The following is a 19,066-nucleotide window of genomic DNA, read 5'->3' on the forward strand; positions in this document are numbered from 1 at the left end:
ACTGGACCATAAACTTGTGACTTTGTCACAGGCCCTGGGGGAGATCATAATCCTATTATTCTGGCAAGTGGACACAGTATTAAACTGTCTTCCTAAGTTATCCTTATATCTCTAGATTAGTGCATCTCTCAGCCTTCATCAGAGAAGATTCTTTTTGCAGTGGATGGAGATTAATAGAGACCCATAATGGGTTATTGTACAGAGAATAAAAGACTGTAAAGTTCTCAGTTTTTATTGGGATATGTGTACCATGCCCTGTCCCTTAGACAGAGGTGGCAGAAGGTAGCAAGTGTAAGAGGCAGTAAGTGTCTGCACTGACACTGTGTTTGCTGCTTAGGATCACTTCACATGGGAACTCACAGTGGCTGTGACTGCACGCATGAGACCTTGACAAGATCAAGTCACCCCAAGCCCACTGAGACTCTGTTAGCACCTCATGGCAGGTGTAGGAGGGAGAGTAAGTTTTCTTCAGGGATATGGCTCCTGAGAGGCTTATCTGTGTTCCAGTAGATGGTCCTACACACATGCACATATAGGCAGCACTAAGTGTACTCAGTGGGTTTAAAAAAACAGCATATGAAATTGGAATACAAATGGCGGTTAGTTGAGGGTACAAACTGGATGGGATGGAATGGGGATGGATTTAATCAAAACACATTATATGTATATATGAAATTTTCAATAAAAATGTAAAACAAAGGAATTTATAAATTTTTATCACCCCCATCATCATTTTTCTTAAGATCAAAGCATGTGCTTAAGGTTGCATCCTGTTTTCAAATGTTGCACTCTGGGCTGGATGGGGCGGTGGCACGCCTTTCATTCCAGATCTCAGGAGGCAGAGGCAGGCAAATCTCCATGAGTGTAAGACCAGCCTGGTCTACATGTGAGTTCTAGGATAGATAGGGCTTATCTTAAAAAAAACCTAAAACCAAATTACAATAACAAAAAATGTTAGGGCTGGAGAGATGGCTCAGCTGTCAAGAATACTGGCTGCTCTTCCAGAGGACCAGAGTTCAATTTCCAGCACCCACATGGCAACTCACAAATATCTGTAATTCTAGTCTGAGTAGAATCTGATGCCCTCTTTCTACTGGCACCAAGCATACAAATGGTGCACATGACTACATGCAGGCAAGATACTCATAGACATAAAATAATAAAATTAATAATATTGTATAATATCTAACAAAAATTAGTTTTTAAAAGAGTTGCATTTTGCTTATCAAATGTGCTGCTTTTAGTTAGCCAATTGTATAAGAATGTGAGGCCAAACTTTGATCACTCAGAGTGAGGCAAAGGTCCTCTTTGCTTTAGGAATAAAACCCCTGTTGGCAAGATCAATAAAACAAATGACAGCTGTTGCTGCTGAGAACACTCATCCATAGCTGGTGGGGGTGCAAACTTGCACAGACACCATGGAAATCAATGTGGCAATTTCTTAGTAAGATGGGACTCAGTTTATTTCAAGATCTGGCTATACTACTTGGTCCTATACTCAAAGGACACTACATCATCCTACCGAGATATTTCCTCAGTCCCATTCATTCATTACTGCTCTCTTCATAATAGCCAGAAATTGTAAACTCCATTAGATCAGTGATCTAATGATTGCATAAGGAAAATGTATGGTTGCACCATGGAACATTACTCAGTCATTAAAAAGTGAAATAAGTTGGGCATGGTAGTAGCACACGCTTTTAATCCTAGAACTTGGGAGGCAGAGGCAGGAAGATCTCTGAGTCTAACCACTGGTCTACAAAGTGAGTTCCAGGACATCCAGGGCTGCACAGAGAAACCCTGTTTCAAAAAAAAGTAATAATAATGAAAAAAAAAAGTGAAATAATGAAATTCATAGGTAAATGAATGTAACTAGGAAAAATCACCGAGAGAGGTAACCCAGACCTCAAAAGACAAGTATAGTATATATTTGCCTATGTGTGGATATTAGCTGTTAAGTTTTAGATAAATAGGCTATACTCCAGAATATCACAGGGCTTAAGTATAGAGTAGGGGCTGTGGGGGGAACTGGATGACCCTGGAAAGGGAGTAATAGAAAAGCAGTTATGGATGGATGTGGGCCACTGGAATGGGAGGATGGAATAAGGAGAAGGGAAGAAGGGAGTGAGAGAGGAAATATGGGGAGGGATAGCTAAACTTCATGGCCATTTGAGGGGTTGTATGGAAACCTAATTCATTAAAAAAGCTTTCTAAAATATATACATGTATGAAGGTGATCTAAATGAAATTGTCAAATATTGGGGGAAGTTAAGAGGTCCAACTGGACATCCTTTCTTGTCAAATAAAAACTCCAGTTCTGGGATTGGGTTATATCTAATCAAGTTTTGGGCCAAAGATGCTCTCTGGGAGCCCCCCCCCCCAAAACTCAGGCTATTGCCAAGGCTATTGAATACTCTCCACAAACTGATGTTAAGACTCTACTGTTGAAGATAACACCTACACAACTCAGTGAACATGGAGAAGTCAAGCTGGTGCCTACTAGAGCCTTCACCCCTACTGACTAGTGTTCAGAGTACTGGAAGGTACCATGAACACTACCAAAGGAGAAAGATAAATACCAACCCAGTTACAAAGTACCTCACCTACAATGGTTGAGCTGCATGTAAACTATGCTAGTGGTACCAGCCACTCAGTATCTGGTTGAATTTAAGACCCATCCATGAGATGGAACCCATCACTGACACTGCCAAGAGATGATGGCTAAGGAAACAGGAACAAAAGTATTTTTGGAAGGATTTTTATCTCAAACTGCTTGTCTGTTTTTAAACTTTCCCCCTCCGACCTCACAGGGTTTTTGCTAATATATATTGTTGAGCTTTTTTCTTTTGTAGTTTATTGTAATGCTAAGTGTTGGCCCCCAAGATCTGGAGTCTGCTTGTACCTTCTGGGAACCTGCCCCTAGTTAATTCTGATTGGTAAGTAAAGATGCCAGCAGCTAATAGTTGGGGAGAAGAGAGATAGGCAGCATTTAGGTTTCCTGGGCTAGAGATCACAAGGAGAGGAGACAGACAGAGTGGTCATGGGATAGAGAAGCTGGAAGAGTCATCATGGCTTCTGGACCAAGAGAACATGGCCTAGAGGGTTGCCTGGCTGGAGCTAAGAGCAGCCCAAATAAAACATAGTAAGTAATAACTTGGGAAAGTAGATTCTAACAGTGTGGAGGGTAGGCAGTTTCCAGCTATTGTGTTGCTTAAGGTATAATAAAATATAAAGGCTATGAGTGTCTTTCATTTAGGAACATAAATGGTCTAAGATGGGTAGAAACCTCATGGCAGGAGTTTTTAATAAATTGCTATATACTATGACTTCTGATTTCTGTTTTTATGGGACTTCTGTGTTTGTCAGTGTGTGTGTCTCTTTGTCTATATCCGTTTCTTGTGCTTTTTCTTTGATTCTTTGTTTTTCTGTTTGTTTTGTCCTATTCAAATTTGATTGATTTTTATATTATCATCATCATCATTATTAATTTATTTTAGATGTCTGTTTTCTAATAAGAAAGAGCAAGGAAGGATGTGGAATTGGGTGGGTGAAGAGGGAAATCTGGAAGGAATTAGGGGAGGGAAACCATAATCTGAATATATTGTATGAAAAAAAATCTATTTTCAATAAACAAAACAAAGCTCTGCCTGGTGGGCCTTCTTGTTACTCCTGCTTGTGTAGGAATACTCCCTAAAAACAAAACCAACTCCGGTAACATAAGACTGTTTCAATGTTTCTTCATGCATAGTAAAAGACACTAGGATTTCTAAGATTCATTTGACTTCATAAATGAAATGATTCTGTAATTTCAGGTTTATAGCAGGGAAAAGGGCTTTCATGTTGTCAGTTGAAGCAACACTGTATCAATTGTTAGAATGTAAATAATGAATTAAGTCAGAGAAAAGTCTAAGGTTAGCCTTTGGAGTTCAATCTGCTTTGAGATGACAGCTTTTGAGTCTAATGTTACATTTCTAGGCCTCCCTCAGAATTCATAAAGGAATGGTTTTAGGGCCCTAGAAAAAAACCAACTGGTTACTAATCAAGTCCCTTATATAAAAAGGTACAGGATTTGCATGTAATTTGCACACATACCATATAATTAAGCCATTTCTAGATTACTTAGTACAATGTGAATAATATATAAATAATAATATGGTATTATTTACGGAATATCAAGAAAAAGTATCAGTTCATGTTCAGTATAAATGCAATTAAAGATTTTTTATCTATAGTTGATTGAATCTGCACATATAAAACTCACGGATAAAGTTTTTGAAAGATGATTTAAGTTTATTAATATGAAAAATAAAACAGAATATTTTAGTTATTTTTTTGCTTCTCCCTTTCATGTTCCTGTCTTCTGAATCATTTTTATGATTAGCATATACAGTCAACACCTGGAGGTCTGTGGATGTAGTTCAGGTGGTAGAGTGTCAAGAGTGCATGAGACTTTGGATTCCATCTCCAGCATCACATGAAATTGGGTGTGGCACAACTACAATTTTAGTATTCAGAAGGTAGAAACAGGAGGATCAGAAGTTCAGTGTCAACCCTAGCTATGTTTGGGGCCAACCTAAGCTACAAGACATTGTTTCAAAAACAAAAATCTAAACAAAATTCCCAGTACACCAAAACCCAAACCAAAGCTTTGTTAACAAGGATGAGTGAACTATGCTGACTACCACAAGGACGGGAGAAGCAAGCCTTGACAAGATCTTGTCTGGAGGCTAAAAGGTCTCTGCTTTTCTTCTGTTTTTAAAATTTACTTCCTCTTGAGGCTAGAGAGATAGCTTAGCAGTTAACGGCATAGACTGTTCTTGCGAGGACCCATGTTCAATTCCCAGCACCAACATGGCAGCACTCAACAGTCTGCAACTACAGTTCCAGGGAATGCAATGTCTTTTTTTGGCCTCTACAAGTACAAGCATGTGGTATATAAACATATTTGCAGGCAAAACACCCATTTACACAAAATAAAATAAATTATCTTTATTTATATATGCTGTCTTATGGTTTTTATTGCTGTGATGATACCTCATGACCACACCAATTCTTATAAAGGCAAACACTTAATTGGGGCTGGTTTACAGTCCATTATTATCATATCAGGAAGCATGGTGGCATGCAGCTAGACACGGTGCTGGAGAGGTAGCTTAGAGTTCTACATCTGGATCTTCAGGCAGCAGGAAAAAAAGAGTGATACTGGGCTTGGTTTAGGCTTCTGAAACCTCAAAGACTACCCCCGGTGACATACTTCCACCAACAAGGACAACCCTATTCCTACAAGGCCACACCTCCTAATAGTGCCAGTCTCTTTGAGCCTATGAGGGCCATTTTCTTTTCGTTTTTTTTTTTTTTAATTGCATTGGTTATTTTATTTACTTACATTTCAAATGTTATTCCCCTTCCTGGTTTCCCCTCTGCAAATCCTCTATCTCACTGCCCCCCTTGCTTCTATGAGGGTGCTCCCCCATCCACCCACCCACTCCCTAGCATTCCCCTATGCTGGGGCATTGTCTTAGTTAGGGTTTCTATTCCTGCACAAACATCATGACCAAGAAGCAAGTTGGGGAGGAAAGGGTTTATTCAGCTTACACTTCCATACTGCTGTTCATCACCAAGGAAGTCAGGACTGGAACTCAAGCAGGTCAGAAAGCAGGAGCTGATGCAGAAGCCATGGAGGGATGTTCTTTACTGGCTTGCTTCCCCGGCTTGCTCAGCCTGCTCTCTTATAGAACCAAGACTACCAGCCCAGAGATGGCACCACCAACAAGGGTACCTCCCACCTTGATCACTAATTGAGAAAATGCCTTATGGCTGGATCTCATGGAGGCATTTCCCCAACTGAAGCTCCTTTCTCTGTGATAACTCCAGCTGTGTCAAGTTGACACAAAACTAGCCAGTACAGGCATCAAGCCTTCACAGGACCAAGGGCCTCTCCTCTCACTGATGCCAGACAAGGCCATCCTCTGCTACATATGCAGCTGTAGCCATGGGTCCTTCCATGTGTATCCTTTGGTTGGTGGTTGTTTAGTCCCTGGGAGCTCTGGGGTCCAGATTGGTTGATATTGTTGTTCTTCCTATGAGGTTGCAAACCCCTTCAGCTCTTTCAGTCTTTCCCCTGACTCTTCCATTGGGGCCCCCATGCTCAGTCTGATGGTTGGCTGCAAGCATCTGTCTCTGTATTTGTCAGGCACTGGCAGAGCCTCTCAGGAGACAGCCATATCAGGCTCCCGTCAGCAAGCACCTCTTGACATCAGCAATAGTGACTGGGTTTGGTGTCTGCATGTGGGAACCCCAGGTGAGGCAGTCTCTGGATGGCCTTTCCTTCCATCTTTGCTCGACTCTTTGTCCCTGTATTTCCTTTAGATAGCAGCAATTCTGAATTAAAATTTTTGAGAAGGACATCCCTCAACTGGTGGTGTGCCTAACCTCTCCATATGTTCTCTACAGGTTCTTTCTCCCCTTTGTTGGGTCTTGGGAGCCTCTTGCTTTCCTGGTGTCTGGGACTTTCTGTTGGCTACCCCCGTTACCCATCCTCAATTGCTATACACCTCTGTTCAATTTCCTGACCCTCTGTACATCTCCTCTGTCTCCTCCCACACCTGATCCGCCTTTTTGCCTGCTTGCCTTGTGAGACTGAGCAACTGCTAGATCCTTGGACTTCCATTCACAGCTGCTGCTGACCATTTTTGGGGAGTTGGACTACAGACTGTAAGTCATCAATAAATTCCTTTAGTATATAGAGACTACCCATAAGTTCAGTGACTCTAGAGAACTCTGACTAATACAGAAGTTTTCCCATTTGAACCGCCACAATCCACTCCCTGCCCCCCACCCCCCATAGGCTTATTGCTACATCATGATGAAAAAATGCATTCAGTCCAACTTCAAAAGTCCACACATAGCCTATTAAAGTCTCAACACACAATGTGTAAAAAGAGTTCAAAGTCTCTTTTGAGGCAATCTTTTAACTGTAATCCCTTGTAAAATCAAAATAAAAAAGCTACAATGGCTCAGAATATACGTTATCATTCTAGAAGGGAAAGAGGGATCACAGTAAGGAATACTGGACCAAGGAAGACTGAAAACCAGCAGGGCAAACTCCAAATTCTGCAAGTCCACGACTGATGTCAAAGCGCTCTTTAGATCTCCAACTCCTTTCAGCTTTGTTGACTGCAACACACTTCATTCTCTTGGGCTGGGTCCACTCCCTGTTGTGGCTATTTTCAATGAACTCCTTCACAATGGCGTCACCTTCACAATTTCATGTAATGGCCTCTCTGGATCTCCATGAAGAGACACCTGTGACACACACCCAGCCTCAATTGCTCTCCTTACTCTCAGAGGAAGATTCTATAACTCCTTTCTTGTATCCTTGTTGCTAAATCCAGAACCTCATTGCTAAAGCTGCTGAATTCTGCTGTTTGCTGGAGCTGGAACATAGTACCTCATTCAAATACATTTTCACTAACTGTTTTAAGTGGTTTCATTCACTGTCCAAGATTGACTGTCCTGGAACTCAGAGATCTGCCTGCCTCCTGAGTTCTGGGATTAAAGGTGTCTACACCAAAATGGGCCTAAGCATTTCTTTCTTTCCACGGTCACTTAATTTCTATTTACAAGGTAGAAGCTTAGCTGGGTAGGACTTGGCTCTGGGGTCACCAGTTCCTTTATTCCACTTAGCCTTAGGCTTTCCTCAGCCTGTGTATACATCTTGGTGTGCCTTCACTCCTCAAACAGTACATTTTGTATTTTTCCTCCTCAGCTTGCTCCTTTTCATTATAAATCTGCATAAGATTGGCACTAATCTCCACAGAACATAGTCAACACCAGGCTGTTTTGAAATCTCTTCTGCCAAAGCTGTTAAGCCATGATTCTTCAATTTAACCTCAGGCAGACTTTTTGGATAAGGGCAGAAAGCAGAGCCACATTCTTCAGCAAAGTATCACAAGAACAGTCTCTAGGCCACACAGCAATAGGTTTCTCTGAAACCTACTCCAGCTAAGTCCCCACAGTTCAAATAACCCCCAGTGCCACTGTCTTCAATGTTTTTACTAGTATGGCCCATTGAGGCCCACTTTAAGCATTCAATTGTTTTTCTAATCTAAAAGTCCCAAAGTCCACATTCCTCCAAACAAACTCTATGAGTTCTCTATGAGCATGGTGAGGTGTATCACAGCAATACCTCAATACCTGGTACCAACTTCTATCTTAGTGTTTTTATTGCTATGAAGAGACACCATAACCACAGCAACTCTTATACAGAAAAACATGTAGTTGGGGCTGGCTTAAAGCTCAGAGGTTTAGTCCATTATCATCATGGCAGGGAGCATGGTGACATTCAGCTAGACATGGTGCTGGAGAAGTAGCTTAGAGTTCTACATCTGAATCCTCAGGCACAATGGAGAAGAGTTCCTCCAACAAGGCTAACCCTGTTCCAGCAAGGCCACACCTCCTAACAGTAATAGTGTCACTCTCTATGAGCCTATGTGCACCATTTTCCTCAAGCCATCACATATATATGTATATATTTGTTCTTGCTTGTCTTTATATGCACCATGTGCATGCAGTGTCCACAAAGCAGAAGACCAGGCCAGATTTCCTGGAACTAGACTTAACAGTTGTGAGCTGCCTAATATACTGCTGGGAACAATCCTGGGTCCTCTGTAAGTGTAACAAGTGCCTTTAACTGCTGAGCCATCTCTTTAACCCAGGGCCTTGGTTTCTATGAAGATAAGGAAAATCAAGTCACATCTGCTCATCAGTGAAGGTATAATGACTCTCAAGAGAAATAAGGATTTGCAATTTTGAGTTCATACAACGATAGTTCAAAGATTAATAATCATAATAAAACTTGACAGTTCCTAAGTATGATGTTATTTCTGAGCAAGCAGTAGCATGACACATAAGACCTTATTTAGACAGACTTTAATTGCAACTCTATTTTATACAAAACAGAGCAAACTACTTGTAAATAACAGAAAATATTAAACACTATACTCTCAGTTACATTCACCTACAGTATATAAAGGTATTTGGTATAAATGAATTTTAACAAAAAAATCAACTGGAAGGTATATATGAAAATGTTCTACACACAAGATATGCACTCACTGATAAATGGATATTAGACCAGAAACTTAGAATACCCAAGATACAATTTGCAAAACACATGAAACTCAAGAAGAAGGAAGACCAAAGTGTGGATACTTCATTCCTTCTTAGAATGGGGAACAAAATACCCATGGAAGGACTTACAGAGACAAAGTTTGGAGCTGAGACAGAAGAAAGGACCATCCAGAGACTGCCCCACCCTGAGATCCATCCCATATACAACCACCAAACCCAGACACTATTGCATATGCCAGCAAGATTTTGATGAAAGGACCCTGATATAACTTTTTTGTGAGGCTATGCTGGGGCCTAGCAAACACAGAAGTGGATGCTCACAGTCATCTATTGGATGGAACACAGGGCCCCTAAAGAAGGAGCAAGAGAAAGTAACCAAGGAGCTAAAGGGGTCGACAACCCTATAGGAGAAACAACAATATGAACTAACCAGTATCCCACAGAACTATGTCTCTAGTTGCATATGTAGCAGAGGATGGCCTAGTTGGCCATCAATGAGAGGAGAGGCCCTTGGTCTTGCTAAGATCATATGCCCCAGTACAGGGGAATGCCAGGGCCAGGAAGTGGGAGTGGGTGGGTTGGGGAGCAGGGTGGGGGTAGGGTATTGGGGACTTTTGGGATAACATTTGAGATGTAAATGAAGAAAATAGCTAATAAAAAATGAAAAAAAAAAAGGAGAAAATGTTCTATAGGAAAAATTTGGGGATGTTTCCTCCAATAATTTAGAAGACAATAAAGGAAATTGAATTCTCTGTCATGGGTCTACCCAATACAAGCAAGCAGACATGACATAATTTAAAAAGTAATATTTATAAAGTAATGGATACATTCAATGGGTTGTATGGTGTTAGAGCTATTATATTCCAAGTTAAGTATTTTTTTTTTTTTTTGTTTTTTTGAGACAGGGTTTCTCTGTATAGCCCTGGCTGTCCTGGAACTCATTCTGTAGACCAGGCTAGCCTTGAACTCAGAAATCCGCCTGCCTCTGCCTCCCGAGTGCTGGGATTAAAGGTGTGCGCCACCACGCCCGGCCATAAGTATTTTTTATTACTATTTTAAGGGTTAAGGTATCTTTTTATATTGGAAACATTTTATTACAGTATATTCTGATCACTACTCCCAACCCCAACTCTTCCAGATCCTCCCCAACCCACGCAACTCTAAACCATTTCTCTTTTATATTTATTTTCTCTAAAACAAGTTTTAACTTTCAAGGTCTTGTCAAAAAACAAAACATACTGTATTCTCTTTAGCATTTCTGCCTTTTTCATATAGTGGCATGCTCAGAAAATGGAACTACTCACATGCACACTAGTGCCAACCAAGATGCCTGGTAGCGCCGCAGATGAGGACAGGAGGGACTGCATTCTACACTGTTATTTTTACAAAGTCATTGAGATAAAAAGCCAGGGGTGGTGGTACGTGCCCATAATCCAAGATTCTAGAGGTGGAGGCAGATTGATCAAGAGTTCAGAGTTATTTCCAGCTAAACAGCAAGTTTTTGGCTGGTCTAAGCTACTTGAGACCCTATCTTAACTTCTCTATCAACAAAGACAGAAATATAGTAACTTTAGTTACATAGTAACATCTTAGTTGAATATTTGGTGTGGAAAGAACTAAATATTAACAAGGAATTACAATTTTGTATATTACAAATCATATTTTGGCCACTTTCCTTCAGTTAGAAATATATGCACAAAGTTCTAATCTTCAAAATCTATGAGATGACTTTCAGTTTGATACTTTCAACAAAGGAACAGGTTAATGTATGAAATAAACCTCCAAAACCCACCTGTCAAAAATGAGAATATCTCTAGCCTTGTATTTTGTCTAAACTTAGAATTGGTTATAGAATCTTTAAAGCACATTGCTTGTTAATTATATTACATTATTAATATCATAATGATAGTTCTAATTAATATACATTTTCTGTTATCTTGTTACTGAGAAGGGCAATAAAACCGACAGGGGAAGGGGACTAAGTACGGGTAGGGGTAGAGATGGGAACAGGAGGAATCAGGTTATAGGAAGATGGAGGGAGAGAGAACTGGGAGAGAGAGCTGGAATGGGGGGTGAGGGATGTCTGGAATGAGCTACAAACTTAGGGCAATGGAAACTCTCAGAAGTCTCTGAGAGTGACCTAGCTAAAGCTCCTAGTAATGGGGTATGTGGAGCCTGAACTGGCCATCTCCTGTAACCAGGCAAGACTTCCAATGGAAGAATTCCAGAGATGTGCAGGGGTGAGATGGAGCAGAAATTGAGGGAATGGCCAACCAAAGACTGGTCCAGCTTGAGAATCATGCTATGAGAGCAAACCTGACACTATTAATGATATTCTACTACACTTGCAGACAGGAGCCTAGTGTAATTGTCATTCACCTAGCAACTGGTGAAAACAGATGCAGAGGTCCACAGCCAAACATTAGGTGGAGCTCGAGGATTCCTGTGGAGGAGGAGGAGGAGGGGAAGGGAGAGGGGAGGAGGAGGGGGAGGGGGAGGGGGGAGGGGGAGGGGGGTAGGAGGGGATTTTAGGTCCCTAAACTTTAAAGTTAAGGACACCACAAGAAAATCTACATAATCAACTAATCTGGGCCCATAAGGGCTCACAGAGACTGAACTGCCTACCAGGGAGCTTGCATGGGACTTAGGCCCTCTGCACATATTAGGCAAGCTACACAACAGTTGTGTAGCTTGGTCTTCATGTGGGACTCCTAATAGCTGGGGAGGGGCTGTCTCAGACTACAATGCCTGCCTTTGGATCTCTTTCCCCTAACTGGGCTGCTTCTTTAATCCTCAATAGGAGAAGATGCACCTTGTCTTACTACAACTTGATATGGCAAGGCTGGACGATACCCATGGGAGGCCTGCTGTAGTGATAATTTTGGTTTCTTTAAAAAACACAGGAAGGTAATAGGAATATGTTTTTGTTTTAATCCCAGGTGTGAGACATGGGGCTGCTTTAGATTATCCACAGCAGCTGACTGATTTGCCTCGTACTCTAGCAGGGATATGATCCTGACAGCTGCAGATAGTTTCTTCAAGTGTGACACTTGGAAGTCTGGGGACTCTTGAGAAGGTATAAAAACACTAGAGCCCCGAGAGTGGCTGCTGGTTGCTGTTTGTCAAGTGATCCTGCCAAAGGGACATGAAAAAAGAAGTTAGATAACTTAAGTGAAGATCAAACTTGCCCCAAGGAACTTGATGCCTCTAATCAGCAGGAAGCAGTCTAACGATAGTGACACCCTTTTACCCTCTAGCCTTCTTTCTCTCCTACCTAGTGTAAGGCACTTAGAAGGATGGACTAAGGGTGGTAAACTAGAAACTCATAAAATAGCCAAAAACCTGGCTCCAGCCTCCCCTTTTCTTAAGAGAAAGTGAGTAGAAGTGTTGGATGTGAGGAGGAGGAGGTAGGGGAGAAGGACTGGGAGGGAGAAAAGGAGGGAGAGGAAACTGTGGTTAGGATGTAAAGTTTACAAATAAATGAATAAAAAAAAGGACAAAAAGAATTACTTAAAGAAATGTCTTTGACCACTTGCCTTTATAAGAAATACCGGGTTATTTTTTGTTTCTGTTATTTTGGTGCTCTGACAAAATACCCGACAAAAGCAGGAGGAGTTTATTTTTGTTCACAGTTACAAGTTACTGCTGTCATGGTGGGGAAGACATGGTGACAGGACCCTGAAGCAGATGGTTACCGTGTGCCTTCAACCACGGAGCAAAAAGAAGAATGCTGCTGCATTCTTTTCCTTCCTTCCTTCCTTCCTTCCTTCCTTCCTTCCTTCCTTCCTTCCTTCCTTCCTGCCTTCCTGCCTTCCTGCCTTCCTCCCTCCTTCCTTCCTTCCAGAAGACAAGTCTATAGAATGTGCTGCTGTGCACATCCGAGTTTTCTCACCTCAGCTGACTTCTAATATAGAAAGTCCCTCCTGGACACCCTGAGAGGCTTGTTTCCAGGGACTCTGGAGCTATCAAGCTGACAATATTCACAGGTCTACCCCTTGTAAACTTGACATCCACTGCTTGTCTGCATAGGCTTAGGGCCATCTCATAATGCAAAATGCATCCAGTTAAAGTCTCCACAGTTTTTAACAGTCATAACACTATTTAGAAGAAGTGCAAAGTATTTTAGGGACTCAAGGATTCTCTTCATTCTGAGATCTGAAAAATAAAAGGATAATCTACTACTGAAACTTTCCTAAACCAGTGTAATTTCTACCTGTATTCTAATTATGTATACCCACAGATAGGTGGAGCTCTCATCCCTCAGCAAAGAAGCTGCTTTTTGCAGAGGCGGAAGTGAAGATTATTATAGCAATATACAACTGTTCAGACCACAGAGAACAAGTGACTTCGAGGTGCCTGACTCTATCTGGTACTTCTACAACATAACTCCTCTACCTAAGGCTCAGAGAACATTGGAGAAGAGGGGGCAGAAATATATTAAAAGTCAGAGAACCAAGAAGCCTACTCTGTTAAGGTTTGGTCTATTGCTATGTATTGTAATGCTAAATACTGGCCTGGTTGCCCCCAGGGATAAGAGACTCTGCCCTTACACAAGTGATGCTATAATAACTTTGCCCGACAATGTATCCCTGATTGGTGAAATAAGATGCTTACCGCCAGTAGCTGGGCAGAAGAGAGATATGTAGGTTTGGAGTCAGAGACCACAAAGAAGGGGAGAGATAGTATATGAAGAGAAGACAACATGGGTAAGGTGAGTAATGAAAATACGTCCATGAGGGCTGGTCAATTGGATTTAAGAACTGCCCAGATGGAACAGGGCAAGTTATAATTCAGGGAAATAGCTATAGCTCAGAGAATAGATATCTGCTCAGCTGTAGTGCTAATTAAGGCCTATTATAAATATAAAGTTTGTGTGTCTTTTATCTGGGAACTAGATGATCAAAGGTGGGGTAGAAACTCCAATGTGAGATTAAATATCTACCATAACACTACTCTAAGATTGTGTTTTAAAGGTATTACAGGGAAGCGGCATCCACGGCATCTCAACAATATAGTTGCTTGAAAAAGATCTGAACAATGACAACACTAGTTGACATCCCAGCATGGATGGAGATGGAGAAAATCTCAGTTAACCAAGGTAATCCCTCACAGACACGCCCACAGATTTGTGTCTTCAGTGACTCTGGATCCTGTTATGCTGACAATCAAAACTGAGCATCACAAATACTAAATGACAATTACTTCTATAGGTATACATTTTGATAGAAATGCAAACTATGGTTAAGACACTATCTTCCTTAAGAAAAATCATTGTCCACAGAAGTGGATGTTCACAGTCAGCAATTGGATGGAGCACAGGGCCCCCAATGGAGGAGCTAGAGAAATCATCCAAGGAGCTAAAGGGATCTGCAACCCTATAGGTGGAACAATATGAACTAACCAGTACCCCGGAGCTCTTGACTCTAGCTGCATATGTATCAAAAGATGGCCTAGTCGGCCATCACTGGAAAGAGAGGCCCATTGGACACGCAAACTTTATATGCCCCAGTACTGGGGAACACCAGGGCCAAAAAGTGGGAGTGGGTGGGTAGGGGAGTGGGGGGGAGGGTATGGGGAACTTTTGGGATAGCATTGGAAATGTAAATGAAGAAAATACCTAATAAAAATATTTAAAAAAGAAAATCATCGTCATATATTGTTAAATAATGAAATTGTGCCTTCTGATATGAAGAAGTACATTATTATGAGTAAATGACCAATAAATAGATGGGAAGTTTCCAAATTACATGTTTTAAAAATAAATATGTAATATGTAACCACTCATTAGTGAGTGATGTCTTACATAAAATGTTTAATTATACAGTCTATTACTATGCATTTTTAGATAACAATAGTCAAGTTTGGCATTATATTAATTTATGCTTTGTTAATCAGAATGTCTAAAAATAATAAAACTAGAAACCATAATCTCTTCTTTCATTATGTGGAAATTTACATCTACTGTTTCATATTTGTAGAACCCAGACAAACAACCATGAGACCAGTAGAAAACAAAATTATGTTGGACAGAAACAAAATGTAAAAATTGGCAATATAAAGTAAGTGAGCTTGAGTAGCACTTGATTGTTGAGAGAAATAAGTAGAATGTATAAAGTAGAAAATTTGTCCAGTATATACAAGCAGAGTCAAAAAATTGTTGCAGGTACAACAAGTAGCAGCTACTGTAGATGGTAATCAGAAAATGGTGTTTATCATGGAAAGACGAAAGCAGAAAGCATACCTTTAAGAATGTATGTACATTGATACCTTTAAGAATGTATGTACATTGATGAAAATACAGAAGCGAAAGAGACAGAACCATCATCATCATCACCACCACCATCATCATCACCATTATCATCATCACCATCATCATTAATTTGGTTTTATTTTTGAGATAGGGTCTCATGTAACTCTGGCTGGCCTGAAACTCTCAATATAGACCAGGCTGGCCTTGAACTCAGAGATTCACCTTTCTCTACCTCCTGAGTGTTGAGATGAAAGGAATATACTACTATGCCTGCAATATAAACATCACTGATATCCATCCTTCAGGCAAAGTCTTTCACCTTGCCTCTGGTATGTGGTGTATATTGTATGTGTGTCAGTGTGCAGTCATTGCACATGAGTGTGGGTGCATGCATCTGTGTGTGGAGGGTAAACTCAGGTGGCATGTATCTTGTTTTTTGAGATAGGATTTCTAACATGACTTGTTAATTGATGGTTAGGCTGTATTGGCTGCCAGTGACTCCCAGGGAGTCTTCTTTTCCAGCACTGAGATTTCAGGTGTGAGTTATAATGCCTAGCCTTTTTACGTTGTTTTGGGAATTGAACTCAGGTCCTCCTGATTTCATGACAAGCACTCTCCTAACTGAGGCTCTTTCCAGACTTCCTTTGCCTTATGTCTAGGGAGAGTCCAGAAAATTTTAGTCAAAAGTATAGGTCTAGAAGTACCAACGTAACCCTGAAGTGTGGTGAGCTGAATTGGCCACTTCCTGATTGCTCTTTCCAGGCCTTTGATTCTGAATTTTATCCTTACCTAAGTATGATTTTTGGGAAATATGCAAAGAATTTTTGTATGTGACTTTATTCCAGTCTGAAGAAATCACCTAATCAAGATAGAAGTTAAAGTTTTAAATTCTGAATATTCCTTTCTATCTTAAATGTACCTGAGATTTTGGCATAACAAGCTGCAAAGTCATGTTGACTGTATCCACTAATTTTATAGTTTCAATTTCATCTTAGCACAGTGAATTTCAGATGTGTTCTTCAGATTGGTTTTTCAAAATGGGCACTAAATAAGTAAAAACTTTCTTTAAAATTGATTGAAAGTATACTAAACATAGAAATAAATGAATGGGATTCACTTATAATACATAAGGAGGATTTTTGTCCTCTCACTCTGTTTTTAGAGGCAGTATATTTGGCTTACCAAGCTAAGCCAAGAAGAAAGACAAATGATTCCACCCATAACTCAATTGTCAGTAAATCCAAAGTTTTTATTAATTTCTCAAAATAAAGCTAACTTCAAGACTGTATACATGTATGAATTGCATGTGTGTATATATGATGTATATGAGCACACACATAATATATATTTATATTTATATGTATGCATATAATATATATATAACTGTAAAGAAACACACTAGGTATTAATTATTATCAGAATTCTTTGTTCAATATAATACATCATTAATTTTTATTAACAGTCCAGGATTTGTTTAGCATCATGTTTAACACTTTAAAAACCAAACAGTAACCTTTTTTTTCCTCAAGGATAGTGCTGTTAAAAATATTTCTAACATCACTGGTTAATAATTTTTCTAAATTACAGAACAAAAATCTTCTTTTGACGTTTCATTATGGGACTTACTAGTCTATTACATTTTAAAACTGAGAATAATTAGTGCATGAGATATTCATATACCAGTATATAGAAATGGGGTCCTATCATTCTCAGGAAACCATTTGACTGACAAACATACTTCTTATGGTTTCAGAAGAAAAAAGCCTATTAGACTCACGGGAAAATGTCTGGGGTCTGGTCCTGTGTTTGCTGCTGAGCATGGCATGCATGGGGGCTCGCAGGTGAGGAGAGGGAGAATTATTAGGGTAATGCTGATATTTGGACCTTTCTCTTTCTGTTCCAAAGTTAACAAGCCAGTGAACGAACTTCTAATAAATATAAAAAGAGGTATTTCTTGTCCTACTACAGAAATTTTCCTGATTAGAAACATATGACTTGTCCTCCATCTTTTGAACAATTAATCTCTTCTACCATTTTCTAAGTTTATAATGTGAGTTGGCCCTGTAACTTGAATCTACAGTTTTCCTTTGGTATAAGAAATAATTTTGCATTTAATGAAAATAATTGTCTTACTAAATTAATCATATGTAATTGTATAGATTGGTAAAAGTGAGAAAAGGAAGAGCGTTCTAAGAGAACTAATACACTGGAAAAGTATATTATAATGTCAGAAGTGAGCCCTTCTTTTATAAAAATTCTATGAGGTGGATCAACATTATATAAACTTTGATATCAAATAGATGATGTATGCGGTTACGCTTTTATCTGAAATATTAGAAAAAATTCATATAGTTCAATTAATAAGCTGAAAAAGGAAGAATACTGATCATGGTAGTATTTCTAATATTTGGAAGATGTTAGCATAAGGTATTAAATACTATTTAAATTCAGAAAACCATGCTGAAACAACACTAAATGAGTAGCAGTAACAAAAAAAATTCAACAAAGCATAGTAAGTGATAATACAGCAAAGCAAATTGACAAAATAAAACCATTAAGGCTAGTACATTCTATAAGTTATGGGAGAATTAAAATTCTATTAGACATGACTCTTATCCAAAATGTTTAAATATCAAAGATAGAAAACAAAATTTCTAAAACTTTTGAGATTAAAAGAAGTAACACCAAATCGAGAAAATGAAAGACACCTCACTATTACTGATATAGTTATTATTTATGGAATGGATAAAACATCTAGGAAGTGTTACTGCAATTAAACTAACAAATATAAAGCCAAATGTCACATCTACCTAATTAAAACTTGTAAAACATCAGTAAAAGCAAATGCCAAATTCAGACAGCTTATTGTGGAATAAATAAGTATGGTGAGGTATTAACTAACCCTAAGTTTCACAACGGGCAGCTTCTAGCCGGTTCCTTGAAGCTGGATCTTGGTCACACAAGGATCAATGGACAAGAAATCAGTTGAGCTGGACTAGAGCTGCCCAATTGTCTTAATAATGAATGCTCCACACTGTCTGTTAAGTAAAGAGAAAATACAGATCAGGAAGACTGAAGTGAAAAAAGAGTAAGAATAGATGAGTGCAGAACATAACCAACAGTTACTAAAGCCTTGCAGAATGCAGTACTCATGACATCAGTTTGCTAGGCGTGAGAAGCTAGCTATTAGCAGACATTCAGAATCCAGCTCTTGCTTTCCAAGAACTTACAGTCTACATTGCACACTCTCTTGTCTAGTGTCATGGTGTAGGTCAGCATGATTACAAGTGAGCTACAATAGTAACTTCTATTAGGTGGATATAAAAATGTATTTTTAAAAAAAGTGTAGTAGTGTCTGGCAGAAGGCTATCTAGAAATTAACAACAAAATCAAAAAGCAATGTTTGAGTTGGCACTGATAAGATAGGCATATAGGTAATTATCAACAAGAATCAAAGGACTTCCACGTACCCATGTTGTACTGGGATTTTTGTTGCTGTGTTGTTAACATTATTAATAGGGTGCCTGCTTGGACACCCAGCCCAGGAAAGTCTTTAAATGACTTCTGTCTCAGTAGGCTATTGACTGCAATTTTGGGAGCCATCCCAAATGAGATGAATTCTACTAAGACCAGAATTAATATAACAATAATGTCTTTCTAAGCTAACAAATAACAAAAATGACT

At 39.5% G+C, this 19,066-nt stretch overlaps 1 protein-coding gene across 3 annotated transcripts in view; it reads right to left on the bottom strand.

The window, feature by feature from the left end:
* The window catches only part of Boll (boule homolog, RNA binding protein), a 120,224-nt gene that overhangs the window by 8,680 nt on the left and 92,478 nt on the right, over nt 1-19,066 (bottom strand). Inside the window, exon 11 of one of the 3 annotated variants that reach the window (XR_373267.4) lies at nt 18,285-18,420. The exons of 1 other annotated variant lie outside the window; for it this stretch is intronic. Coding sequence is in view for 1 of the 2 variants with exons in the window: in NM_001367887.2 (NP_001354816.1) it covers nt 18,397-18,420 (24 nt within the window). In the remaining variant the exon portion in view is untranslated. Of the gene's footprint in view, nt 1-16,610; nt 18,421-19,066 lie in introns of those variants that run through there. One more of the 3 variants, NM_001367887.2, reaches the window with a different exon arrangement.

Source organism: Mus musculus, chromosome 1, assembly GCF_000001635.26.
Source record: "Mus musculus strain C57BL/6J chromosome 1, GRCm38.p6 C57BL/6J".
Taxonomy (NCBI): Eukaryota; Metazoa; Chordata; class Mammalia; order Rodentia; family Muridae; genus Mus; species Mus musculus.